This window comes from Gopherus flavomarginatus, chromosome 1, assembly GCF_025201925.1.
Source record: "Gopherus flavomarginatus isolate rGopFla2 chromosome 1, rGopFla2.mat.asm, whole genome shotgun sequence".
Taxonomy (NCBI): Eukaryota; Metazoa; Chordata; order Testudines; family Testudinidae; genus Gopherus; species Gopherus flavomarginatus.
This window is the reverse complement of record NC_066617.1, coordinates 11,149,981-11,163,519: the sequence shown is the minus strand read 5'-3', so window position 1 is coordinate 11,163,519 and position 13,539 is coordinate 11,149,981. Positions and strand designations below refer to the sequence as shown.

General features: G+C 54.4%; 1 protein-coding gene across 1 annotated transcript in view; it reads right to left on the bottom strand.

Annotated features, from left to right (window-relative positions):
• Positions 1-729: 729 nt before the first annotated feature.
• Positions 730-13,539, bottom strand: part of PODXL (podocalyxin like) — an 82,905-nt gene continuing 70,095 nt past the window's right edge. Inside the window, exons 5-8 of the mRNA XM_050936920.1 lie at positions 13,370-13,517; positions 9,730-9,791; positions 9,000-9,167; positions 730-1,310 (exon numbers count right to left, since the gene is read on the bottom strand). Coding sequence (XP_050792877.1) covers positions 1,116-1,310; positions 9,000-9,167; positions 9,730-9,791; positions 13,370-13,517 — 573 coding nt within the window. The 3' untranslated portion in view covers positions 730-1,115. The remainder of the gene's footprint in view (positions 1,311-8,999; positions 9,168-9,729; positions 9,792-13,369; positions 13,518-13,539) is intronic.

The window sequence follows — 13,539 nt, the reverse complement described above, 5'->3', positions numbered from 1 at the left end:
GTGTCAGTCAGCGGAATTCACACTGCAGGCCAGGAAGGTCCGTGTAGGACAGGGGGAGTATTAAGGACCCAAGAGTGATCACTGGTGGTTGTCAGGGGAAGCTTTGGTGAATGAAAGCATTTTCCATAGTGATGCCAGGGAGACTTTGCAAATGACCAGGCAATCATGTGGCTTGGGATGAGGGCAGTTGCTGTTCTTTCCCTTATCTCCTGTGGCTTAATAACTGGCACTTCTATAAAGTTTCTCTGCACATAACAAATGGGGAAAACAAAAGCACAGAGCACCAAAGTGACTTATTTAAGGTCACACAGACTGGACCCCAAATCCCCTACCCCATGCTCTCACCACTGCCCCATCATTTGATTGGAGCAGAACCTGGAGGTTTGACTATGGAAATGCAGGTGACAATGGAGGTTACATGGGGGGAAAGATCCTCATTCTCCTGGTGAGCAGTGATGAGGAAAAAACCAAACAGAATGCAGAGCCTCACAATGTACTGGGCACTGGCAGGAAGTGATGCACCTGACAGCAGAGCGAAGAGCTGAGAAAAACCTATGACAGTAGATCGCTAGCCCTTTGCCTCCAGCCCTTCTACCCTGAGCAGCACACTTCACTAAGGCAAATCCGCTGTGATGCTAACGCAGTTTCTGGAGTACCCCGTTAGGCACCAGAGGCTTCTGATCATTCTGAATCCAGAGTTCTCAGCCCAGGGCTGGGGGGGTGTCATGATCACTCTGCCCTTCCCATAGTGCTAGATCCCAGCTAGACGGAAGGGGTCCCCATATGGAAAGGGCTGAGAAGCCCTGCAAGAGGCCTTCAAGCTCTTATCCTTTTACAATGGCCAGAAGCTGAACTTTGTCGTCTCTAGTCAAGGCTTAAATACAGGCACTCTCCCGCTACAGAAGCAAAAATACAACCTAGTCTGGACAGTGAATATGTTTTGATTGAACAACGTTTGGGCCAGAGCAAAGGCCAGTCATGGTCTCCTGCCTCAAGGGGGCATTCAGGCACCCGGGTGTCTCCTTGCTCCACAGGATGCTCCAAGCGACGGCACTTGTGGCTCTGATCGTTTTGGGGTTGTTTTGTTTTGTTTTGCTGGTAGAGTTTCATGTCACTTATAAATGCGTGTCCTCCTCTCCCTCCAGCTCCTCTTTTGTGAGGTTGTCCATGGGGACTATCCAGCTGTCTCCCAGCTCCCCATTCAGGTTCACCTTCTTCTCCTGCATCTCTGAGGAGGTCTCCATTACCTCCAGGGTCGGGTTGTCATGGTAGCCATTCTCCATGGTCTGTAGCTCTTCTGTCAGGCGTTGCTGGAAGGGGACAAGAAAAAAAAAAACAGAAATCTTTGGTGAAAACAAAAGCGTGGTTGGTCTGTGGATAAACGTACAGTATTTCCCAGCTGCCAACCTTATCCTCACAGCATCTTCCACACTGCACAGTCATCTCACAACCAGACATGTTAGTGTAACTTTCCTGGTGATGATCAAAACTAGACTAGCCAGGGGTGCTGTAAGTCGGGATGGAGGGGCCTGGACTGGGCAGGGGTGCTCTGGGTCAGGACTGAGGTACCTCGGCGGGGCTCTGTGGAGAATCTTACAAAGTATTTGCCAGCCTTTGATGCTACACAATCAGTGAATTTTAAACAGAGAGTGAGTCTGAAATGTAATGCAGCTGGTAGCTTGGTTCTCCCTCAGCTCCTCCTGCCCAGGGCCCAAGACGAGCAATCTCCCTGGCTCACCTCACCAGCTCCTAATTCCTTCAGCAAGACCTTTCCTGAGCTCAGCAGCACAGTGTCCTTCAGAACTAGCTGGCTCCACGCTCTGTTTTCTGCACCTGTCGTCCTGGCATTCCCAAGGCAGGAAAAACCCTGCTGTTCGGCTGAACCTTCTTTGACTGGGGCCACCCTTGGTTTTCAGTGCACTGAGGGTCACGAAGTGCCTCTCTATAAATAATGCCACAGAGTCCCACCTTAGTCCTCTGTGACAGAAGTCAGAGATGGGAAAAGACAAATAGCTCATCTGCTCCATCTCCCCTTAGCCAGGAAGAGTCATTCTCCATTCTACGCTCCCTGCTGTCTGTCTTGTCCAGGCTAGTCCCAAGGCATGAGGCTTCACTATTTCATGGCTGATTCACCTCCTCTTCCTAGTGATATGGTGCCTGGAAATAAACCCGATGCTCTAGGAACGGTCACACCAGAGCTGGAGAGATGATTGTTCCCTGCTCTGGCCATGACGCCCAAGCATGTGCAGCTGGATATTATGCTGGTTCATCTTGCAGCCGTGTCTCATTGCCCACTCATGTCTAACTTGCTGTCCATGCTCCCTCTGTTGTCGCTTTGGGCACTGTTGCGCCTCGTAAGTGTCTTGCACTGGTCAGGTGCCCGAGGGAGCATCCCCCAGATGTCCTCATCTGGGCCTTTCCCAGCACATCTTTTTTTTCTGCTCATGTTTCCAATCTCTCTCGGGCTCTTTAGAGGATTTGTCCGTCCTGGTTGGTTCTTGCCACCTCTTCCAGTTTCCTATCATCAGTCTGTGTTCTGACTGTGTTATTCAAGCCGCGCTCGCAGCTCAGCTGTGATGCTAACAAGCCACCACTGTAGAATGAGGCTAGATTGCTGCCCCAGCTACATTGGTTTACTATTACCTGGGGTTTAGCCTGTTAATCGTTCTTCAAGTGTTCCTATCCAAGCCAGTTCCAATAGGACTTCAAGAGACACTACATCAAATGCTTTGCTAAAATCTGTTTGACATAGAATCATAGAAAATTAGAATTGGAAGAGACCTCAGGAGGTCATCTAGTCCAACCCCTTGCTCAAAGAAGGACCAACACCAACTAAATCATCCCAGCCAGGGCTTTGTCAAGCTGGGCCTTTAAAATCTCCAAGGATGGAGATTTCACCACCTCCCTAGGTAACCTATTGCAGTGCTTCACCACCATCCTAGTGAAAGAGTGTTTCCTAATATCCACCCTAGACCTTCCCCACTGCAGCTTGAGATCATTGCTCCTTGTTTTGTCATCTGCTATCACTGAGAAAAGCTGAGCTCCATTCTCTTTGGAACCTCCTTTCAGATAGTTGAAGGCTGCTATCAAATCCCCCCTCACTCTTCTCAAGCCCAGTTCCCTCAGCCTCTCCACGTAAGCCATGTGCCCCAGCCCCCTAATCATTTTCGTTGCCCTCTGCTGGACTCTCTCCAATTTGTCCACATCCCTTCTGTAGTGGGGGGCCCAAAACTGGACTTAGTACGCCAGGTATGGCCTCACCAGTGCCGAATAGAGGGGAATAATCATTTCCCTCGATCTGCTGGCAATGCACTACTAATACAGCCCAATATGCCATTAGCCTTCTTGGCAACGAGGGTACACTGCTGACTCATATGCATCTTCTCGTCCACTATAATTCCCCGGGTCTTTTTTCTGCAGCCAGTTGGTCCCCATCGCAGTCCAGAAAACAAAGCAATTAAGTTTCTGGCAGGATTTCTTCCTCATGAAACCCACTGCTCATGCTGCTAATTGCTCACGGCTCTGCATAGTTACTTGGTATTCCCCTTCGCAGTTTGACCATGGGTGGAAATGGCCTTATGGGCTGAAAACAGCCAGAATCACCCTGCCTTCAATTTTTTGGGAAACAGGCACTAGATTGTATTTGCCCTTCCCCCACCCCTTCCTCCCCTGCTCTCTGGTCTGTGACGTTTCTAAAATAACTACAGCAAACTAGCTCGCTCTCAAATGGCCCGCGGGATGACTGTTCTACCAGGCTGAATGTGGGCCCTGAATCCTCCCTTGTAATGCGGCCCCCTTACAATGAAAGCGACAGCAGGGACCAGGGGACAGAGCATGTATCGGAGTTGTGGGTTCTATCCCCACCTCTGGCACTGACCTGCTGTGGGACCGTGCACTACTGCCTCTGATTTGCCTGCCTCCCACACGCTGCCTGTCTTGTCTATAAAGGCCTTGTCTACATGGGAGAGTTGTTGTGTGGGTGGGATTTTTGCTTTGCTATAACCCAAGGAGTGAATTAAGCTGCTACCATTATAAGCAAAAGGCATGACTATTAATATAGTGGTTTAACACCTGCACCCCACTCCCCCCGGGCACTCATTCCTGTGACTGGCTTTTTTTGATTCAGCTTGTGTTACTTGGGAAGGGGCTTGAGCTAAAGCAAAACAGCTGCTCTTACACCAGAATGAGAGTGTGCCCCCTGAAGGGCGGTGGGGTGGGGTGGTATATTGGTCCGAGTACATGGGCACAACTGGTACAACGTTCCTGTGTAGCCACGGTCTTAGGCAATAAGCTCTTCAGGACACAGCCCTGTCATTGGTTACGTGGCTGTACAGCGCCTAGCACAAACAGGGCCGGCTAGCTGCTGCTGTTAGAAATATTAGAAGCCAGGTTGCTGCCATGGCAACTCCTCAGGAGCCAGTGGCTGGAAGTGCTGCTTTGTAAAGAAAGCCAGCGGCTCTGCTTGGCGCTCACGCAACTCAGGCCGGCTGTGTTCAATTCCATCACTTACATATTGCAGCGAGAGACTCTTCGGCGCTGCCTCCACAAACCGCCCGCTTCTGAATGCCTCCCTGCAGACAGCTGGGGAGCTGAAGTGGGTGCTGATCCTACCAGCGCGTCACTCAGACCAGGGTTTCTCAACCCAGGGGTCGGGACCCAAAATTGGGTTGCCAGAATGTTTCAAAGGGTCGCGTGGCAGCTCCTGTCCCATGAGTCTGGCTGAGCTCACCTCCCTGTTCCAGGCGTTGCAACCTCTGGGGTCCCAGCGCCGCTCAGGGTTGACCCAGCCACCATGACGACAGGAGTCCAGGTAGGCCAAATTTGAGGGAGTGGCACTGCCACCCCATGAGCCAGGTCACAGCTCCACTCACACAAATTTAGTCCAGTCAGGGGTGGGGCCAAAGCTGAGCAGCACGGAGAGCCAAGCCCAGCCAGCCCCACAGCACTGGAGCTGCAGGAGCTGCCACTATGGGGTGAGTGTCGGGCAGGACCCAACCCCACTGTGGGGCAGAACAGGGGCAAATCCACCTGCGGGCCTCCACCCCCAGATTATTTACTGGGTTGCGACAGGCCCTAAACATTGCCAAATGGGTCCTGATTCCCAAAAGGTTGAGAACCACAGGACTAGGGTTTAAGGCTAGAAGGGACCCCCGGGCTATCTAGTCTGATCTCCTCTATAGCCTAGGCCGCCTCCACCACCACCCAGCACCCATACACGAAGCCCAACAACCAGAATCAGACCCAAGTATCCCCAGCCCTCAGGTGCCTACACTGCTGTGTGCCGTGGGCAGAGGACAGCAGGGACAGAGATGATCCAATGCCAATGGCAGGGAATTACCCCAGCTGTTTGTTCCCCGAAGCCCATCACCCCTACGTCTATTTAAAACTCAGCCCTGCGTCGGAGCAGCCTCGTCGGCTCTGAAGCGGGGCCCTGGTTTTTTCAGGTCCAAATGCAGCTTCACTTTCATCCCGCTCTTAATCTTCAATCTTGTCTGTGGCTGGTTTCTCAAACAGGCTGAGAAGCGAGTCCTTCAGTGTCTAGACAGGATGCTGCCACTTCCTGTTTGGTGACTTGACTGCAGGTTTTCTCGTGTTTGTAGATTAAATATTCATGGCAAATTAAGTACGCTTGGAGGGAAATTTGGAGGTGGAGGGACGACCTGGCTCTGTGCTAGCAAGGACCTGCAATAGGGACAGGGGAGGGGAAAGGGGCGTGTGCCCATTTTTGCTCTGATGTATAAAGAAGGCCTGAAATGTATTTGCCGAGGGGAGAAGAGAAATCATCTGCTTGTCTTTTACATTAGAACTTCAGGCCTCATCTGCCCCAGAAGACACCTATGGTCTCATCCCTCCAGTCCCAAGAGGCTGAGAGCTGAGCCATGATGCTCAGCTACACGGGAGGGGTTTGCTCTGATGTAGCTGCACTGATGGAAAGCCCCGGCCTATAGCTCCTCAGTTGACGGGCAATGGTTTCGAAGAGGGGAAACTGCAGCAGTGTAAGGCACGGATGTAGCTGCACTGCCTCAGAAATCCTCACCAGGGAAGGGATTTTGAAGTCAGGGTGCTCAACAGCCATTGCTTTTTGTCTCTGCTAAGAGCTCCTCTGCTCTAATGGGCACTTGGGACAAAATGAGCGAAAGATGGAGCCACCTGCCCCTTCAGGTGTAAGAACCCACAATGCCCATCAGCGCCCCAGTCCTCCAGCAAAACCCAGGAAGAGCAGATGGGCTGCTCCAATTTCTTAGCCAGCCTTCTGAGTCACCACTAAGGCCTGTCTTCCTCAGGGCAGAGAGAGCCTTTCTTCTCAAGGACGCCAGCCTGACTCCAGCCCAGGCCCACGATTACAGATACCTGTTACTGTCTGTGCCTGGCCAGCAGCCTTTTGGGACATGAGTGTGCTGAGCTGCAGTCCAATTCCTAGTGGACAGATGTCCACCTTGCAGTAAAAGGGACCTAAAAATCACACGTCTGCCTGAAAATGTGTTTAAACCTTTAAATGGCAGTAGACAACACTCAGCACTGACAGCTCGTGGTGTATAATGTGTCACTCCTTCCCCCATACAGCGAGTTGCACCTGTTGTTGGGCCTCCCACAGAGCAAGAGGGGTGAGAGAAACATGTACGCTCCAGTTGGGTGTGTACAGCACCTAGCACACTGCCGTTCTGGGCCAGGATTAGGGCTCCTAAGCACTACAGCAATATAAGGAATTCACACTGATGGGGGGCTCCAGCCCAGGTAGGGTCTGTAACCACTTTTAATGCTTTTTTTTTTTTTTTAATATAGTTAATTTCAAGCTGACAGTGATCCTGGTTGTGGTCTTGGCAGAGTGACCAAAAATGAAATGGACCTAAAGACCAGCCCGTCTTTTCGCTCCTGATCGCAGAGGTGGGGCACAAGAGAAGCAGCCCCGAGCGTAAGACGTTGAAGCTATAGCCCTCGCTGTTGTTAATCCACCTCCCCGAGAGGTGGTAGCTAGGTCAATGGAAGAATTCTTCTGCTGACCTAGTACTGTCTACGCTGGGGCTTAGGTCAGCTTCACAGTGTCGCTCAAGACTGTGGATTTTTCACACCCCTACGCATCATAACTGGGTTGACCTCACTTTTCAGTGTAGACTAGCCCTGAGTGATCACCTTCTATAGACGTTTCTAAGCCAATTGAAAGGAGGATTTTAATTCTCTAAAAAATCCCACACCGCCCTCAGGAGAACTTGTGAAGACCTGCAGTGGTTTTGCCCTGTCATAGGATTCCTGCATATGACATTGTCAAATTCCTTCTCCGTTAGATCCAAACTTTTATCAGTAGCAACTGGAGCTGTGTAAACCTAGGGAGCAGTGACTTGTACTTTGGTTTCTTTTGGCCACCGATACTATAGCCAGCCTTTTAGCTCTCAAGCTTGGCCCCAGATGTTGCCTTTATCGGTTAGGTTTGAGACCGGACTCTGCACAGGCGAGCAAAGGGATTTCCCTACCAATGCTAAACTAAAGAGTTAAATTGCTGCCGCAGCAACCATCACTCCTGGTGCTCTTTGATCTAAAAGGGTGTAGTGCCTGCGCCCTCCTGTGGACATCAACTGTGTCTGCAAGTCACATTTGCATTTCCTACAGCATAGAGCGACACAATGACTGTCCAGCAGTGCCAGTGAGGGTAGGGTGCCCAGATGTCCCAATTTTATAGGGACAGTCCCGATTTCGGGGGCTTTTTTTTATTTAGGCACCTATTACCCTCCACTCCCGCCCTGATTTTTCACACTTGCTGTCTGGTCACCCTGAGGGGATAGCTGGAGTAAATCAGTACAGGCCAATAACCTGACTGGTAGGGAACCTTGGGGAACAACAGTCCAGCCTGCTCTGCTGTGAGCCTGATCCTCCCAGGGAAACTCAAAGGGACATGAACAGGAGAAACATATGACACACAGTCAGATTAGCCCATTATAAACCCTACTGTTCTCAGCACAATATACTCATCCAGCAGCTTCTAAGGAGGCACTCAGGCCTAGTGCCCCAAAGGTATTTAGGTGTGTAACTCAAACTGGGGCTTTGATCCTCTGCTACCTTAGCTACACTATGAGAATCTACAGGGATGGGGTGAAGGCTTGGGGCAGGAAGCCAAGCTGCCCATCATTTCAAAAACACAGCCTTTTGGGCTGCGTGCTCAGTGACTGTCCCTGTGCTCACTGTGTTAGCCAGGGATTTAATTTGGATGAGGGCCTGAGCAAAAAAACTTGCCACCCACTTAAAAATGTTGGGCATGTGGGGACTGTCAGCCCATCTTGTCCCGTATCCTGTCTCTGATAGAGGCGAGTGTTAGACCCGTTACAGAAACTGCGTAATGGGCAGATTATTCCATGACTTTCCCTTGGGAGCATCTCCTGGTTGACTTCCTGAGGGGGCAGAGTCCATTCTTTTTCACAGGAAATTTTAAAATTTTTGAAAGAAATCAAATCGCTTTGGGTAGCGGGTTTTCATCAAAAAAGAAAAAAAATTCAGGGGAAATTTTGGAAAAAAAAGAACCCAAAAAACCTGTTTTTGATAACCAAAATTTTTACCCATTTTTGTTTCTCTATCAGAAAACCAGTTTCATTGCCAACAGAGTGATTCCCCCAAAGCATTTTCTGTGCCTGACCAAAAGCAATTTGCATCACAACTAGATTTCCCTGGGACAAAATTCTGACCACCTCTTGCCTGTAATGTAATGGGAGGGGAAGGGGGACTTCTCCATATCAGTCTTCCCAGCTCAGCCATGCTGACAGAACCGAGCAGCCAGCCCCACACGTCCCCAAGGAATTCAGGGTGGCTGGCAGTGGTCTGATCCCAGGACCACCCCTCTGCTTCTGGCAATAGCCCAGTCCACATTAGGACACAGCTCCCTTCTTCCCCGCCACGCAGATCACCCCAGCCCTCTGGCTGCTGATTGACTAAACAAAACGCCCCTGCCATGCAGGGGGCTTGGGACATAATGGGAAGCTCTCGCAGGTGCACAGAGGGTAGGAGTCGCTTACCTGATCCTTCCTACGGGCGACCCGCTGGTGGCAGCAGCCGTAGATGGCAGCGACGAGGAGCAGGGAGCAGGCCATGCACACGATGGTGATGATCAAGGGCATGCTGAACCGGTCCTCATTCTCGTCTTCCATCTGCTTGTCAGCGTATGTGACATTGCCAATGCCAAGCTGCCAAGAGCAGGAAGGGTCAGGGGGCAGATCCAGCAGCATGCACCCTCCCTTCCCTCGGTGCCTAGCCTGCATTGACAGAGCACCCACCCCTCCCCACCACCCGGCCTCCCCTGCAGTCCTTTTTCCATGGCACGGCAAGAGGCCCAGCTCCTGCCCATGCTCCCAAGCCTGGGCCTGCACAGAACAGCCAGCTGCACAATCAGCTGGGCGCATACAACTGTGGCGTATGCTGTGCTGTCCTGCCCTGGCAGGGGCTCTAGGCAGCCTACGCAGAGGGGAAGGAGGATGTCCAAGGACAGCAGCCAGGCTGAGTGAGACATCACCCCCATGTTCCCGTCCCCTGCGAACTGGCTCCTCTTAGTCACAGGCTAAAGCCCTTTAGAAATGGAGGCGCTGATTGCCTTGGGGCTGGCATGGCAGGGAGCAGTGGGACTGTCTCCATCGCCTTCCAGCCCCAGAGCTCCAGCCAACGTCATCTCGGCAGCGTTTGCCCAAAGCCTCCTCCCCAGGAACGGGAAGTGGGGTTCATCTGGGGGGATTGGGGAAGAGACCCACTCACCTGCCGGAGCTCTCCCTTCTTAGTCCCCAGCAGTTCAAAGAGCTCCTTGGGTGCGGCATTGGCTGTAGGGAGCAATGAGCCAGAGGTGAAGGGCGGCCCCCTGCATAACGGCTATGCCACGCGGCCTGCCCCATGCGGAACTCGGGGCATTCAGCCTCCATCTCACACAACTTGCCCCAGGCCCTGCAGTGAATAAATGGCAGCCTCCCCCTGGTGCCCCTATCAGTGCTGAGGGCCTCTGCACCGAAGCCAAGGATTAAACAGGGGAGGGAGACTGCCCAGCCCTCTCTGCATGTCAGGCTTGGTGCATGACCACCTGAGGTTCCTTCCAACCCTGATAGTCTATGATTCTATTGGGTTAAGGAGTCTGTGGGCCTGAGGAGGCCGTGCTGCTGGCTGTGCTTTGCCTGCCACCTGGATGCTCGTTGGATTGGAGCCCAGGGCTGTAATGCTAATACCTTTCAGCAATGCAACAGCCAGGCCCAAAGCAAACTGGTTCAAAGGAGATTTTTGGTGCCGGAGCGCCAGCTGTGGGAAGGGCTGCCAGGGGCTGCCTGAGTCCTGCATGGGGCACCATGACACAAGTGCTGGAGAGCGTGACAAGAACAGAAATCAAAGCAGAAGAAACTCACTCAGGACATCTAGTCCCTGCCCCACCTGGGCTGGGCTGCTCCCTCCGCGGGATCCCACAGTCCGTTCTGGCTGTCCTGTTTGTGCAGCGGACTGGGGCCACGTGGGGAGCGGCTGCAGCCCTCGGGCTGGGAGCCAAGGCTGTTTTCACTAGCGAGATGGGCTTTGGGGATTGGTTTGGGGCCTCATAAGCACCAAGTGTTTCAAACAATCGCCCTTAGCACGTACTTGAGTCCCTGAGGGACAACTGAGTACCCGTGGCTGGCTTATGCCAGCTGACTTGGGTGAAAGGGCTGTGTAATTGCAGTGTAGACATTCGGGCTCGGGCTGGAGCCCTGGGCTCTAGCCCCCTGCGAGGTGCCAGGGGCTCCCAGAGCTCAGGCTGCAGTCTGCGCCCCAGTGTCTACACTGCAGTTAAACAGCCCCTTAGCCTGAGGCTATCTGTGGGTGCCTCACTGCGGTGTAGACATACCCACAGCACAAGACGGCAGCTTCGAATCCCAGCCCCTGCCTACCCTGTGCCCATGCCGCGGGAGGCCCGTTACACCTGGCCATCAGGCAGTGCTGTGTGCAGTGGAAGCAGACAGCATGGGGGAAGGTGAGACAGGGAGGCTGGTGGTCGAAGAACAGCTCACAGACAGGGCTGGTGCAAGGAAGTTTCGTGCCCTAGGCGAAACTTTCACCTTGCCCCGCCCAAGCCCTGCAGCAGCTCCTCCCCTGCCCTGAGGCTCCCCCGCCCCGCGGCAGCTCCCCCCCACCCCTGCCGGGGGCCGTGCAGCAGCTCCCCAGCCCAGCTCACCTCTGCTCCGCCTCCTCCCCAGCACGCTGCCCCCGCTCTAATCTCCTTCCCTCCGAGGCTTGTGGTGCCAAACAGCTGATTGGCGCCGCAAGCCTGGGAGGCGGGAGAAGTGGAGCAGCGACAGCGGGCTCGGGGAGGGGACGTAGCAGAGGTGAGGAGCCCTGCGGCAGCCCCTCCCCGGCCCTGAGGTACACCCCTCCCCCCCTGCGGCAGCTCCCCACCCCAGCTGTTTGGTGCCACATGCCTGGGAAGGGAGGAAAATTAGAGCGGGGGTGGCGTGCTCGGGGAGGAGGCAGAGTAGAGGTGAGCTGGGGCCGGGGGGGTGGGTAGGGAGCTGCTGTGGGGGGGGTGACTCAGGGCGGGGGGGGAAGGGGGGGAGCTGCCGCAGGGCTCCCCACCCCAGCTCACCTCTGCTATGCCCCCTCCCTGAGGACGCTGCCCCCACCAGCAATGACAATAATTGCATGGAGTGGTCGCTGTGCTGGGAGAGGGAGTCTGAGCCACATGTGTCAGCGCGCCGCTGGCAGCCCAGCCCAGCCCAGCCCAGCCCAGGAATGCTGTAAAAAAAAAAAATTGGGGGCACCGCTTTTTGGCACCCCCAAATCTTGGCACCCTAGTCAACCGCCTAGTTTGCCTGAATGCTAGCACCGGCCCTGCTCACAGGCCAGGAGTCACTTCCCTGCCCCCAAGGGCAGGCGTCCTTCATGGCGCACGGGAAGGATCAGATTGTTCCTGGGAGTTTGGCAAAAGGCCTCTGCCAAGCAGCGGGCTCATCGCCCCAGCAGGTGGGGTTGTTCCTGAGGTGACCATGCAGCACGGGGGGCTGGAGATGCTGTAGCAGGGCTGTGTGCCCGGAGCACCAGCTTGGGTTATCTAGGTCCACCTGAGCTTTGAGATCCCCTCTCCGCACACTCGCCCGCATGAGACCACTGGCAGGTCTGGTACCAGCAGCTCTCCCTGGTGGGTAGAGGGCAAGACCATGCACTGGTCTCACTTTCTCTCCCTTCCCCACCACGCCAGGAGTGGCATTGAACAGAAAGGCAGGTGCTACCCTCCCCGCTCCAGTACCAGCTGCCTCAGAAGAAAGAGAAAGAGCCCCTGCAGGAGGCAGTTACAGAATAACCTGCCCCGAGGGGAGAGCTCTTCCTGACCCCAGGCAGCTAGCAGTTAGCTTCTGCCCTGAAGCATGAGATCTCTGGCCTGTCCTGCTCGTGTAAACTGTCTCTAAGTGCCTGGCCTCGCTGAAAGAAGGGGAGTCCCTCCCCAGGCCCTGTAAACACTGTCCTCTCCTCTGTGGGGGCCTGAAGGAGGTCAGTCCTTGTGGGGCCCTTTAACCATGGAAGCACCTGCAGCCTGGAAGCTGGACTGAAACCTACCACCTCATTTCACATCAGCAACCCAACAGCCATCGAACTAACGTTCGGTCACGCCTGATCTGGGCTGGATTTGAACCAGGGCCCCTGAAGTGAGAGATCATTGCACAGCTACTCTCCTGCGCCTCCGTGGGGTGAGGCTTTTCTCTCCCTGGCCTGGGCTCCAGTCCCCTGTTGATACTGGCTAGTGGGTCGTAACCCTACTGGAAGATGAAATTGAACTGATCCATCTGGCAACTAGGTTTGGAACCAGAGCAGTGGCCTAGCAGTTTACTGATTGCTGGGGCCACTGGGCTTCCGTCACAGCCCAAAGGATGACAGTGGGACCAATGGAGCCCCAAACCAGCCCTTAATGGAAAGTACTAGAGTCCCCAGTAAGGCTGATTACAGAGCTCCATGATTTCCACCAAGCCTCCTGAAGAGGCTAAATCAGTGGTGCCCAAACTTCCTCTCACCCTCCCCCCACCCTCCTAATGTGTCTGCACCCGGCTTCCCCGGGCCTGGAGCGGAGTCGTGGCCAGGCTGGGGCCAAGCATGCAGGCTTGGGGCTGACAGCAGGGGCTGGTGGCTGAGCCACGGCCTGGAGCAGGGCCGCAGCTGGATGCTGGGACAACAGCAGGGCCAGAGTGGGGCTGCTCCCTGCCCTCCACCCTCCCCACCCATGGGGGGCTGGCCCAGGCCATCACCTCTCCCCCACACCAGATATTGCTCCATGCCACTGAAGAGGGGCACACCCCACAGTTTGGGGACCACTGGGCTGAAAGGGCTTCAGCAGTGAGACGCCCCCGCACCCTCCCCTCCCCTCCTGCAAAGCCCTTGGGTAGCGAGCAGAGCTCACTTTGCACAGAAACACCGAGTACAGCAATCTTGTTGGAGGGCTTCCCAGCGGCGGCCAGGCGCATGGTGCAGATGTCTCGGCTCCGGTTGAACGTGGCCTTCACGGCTTTGCAGAGCATGTTGTGCAGGGAGGGATCCACAGGGCTGCCCTGCAGGGACAGAACGCACACA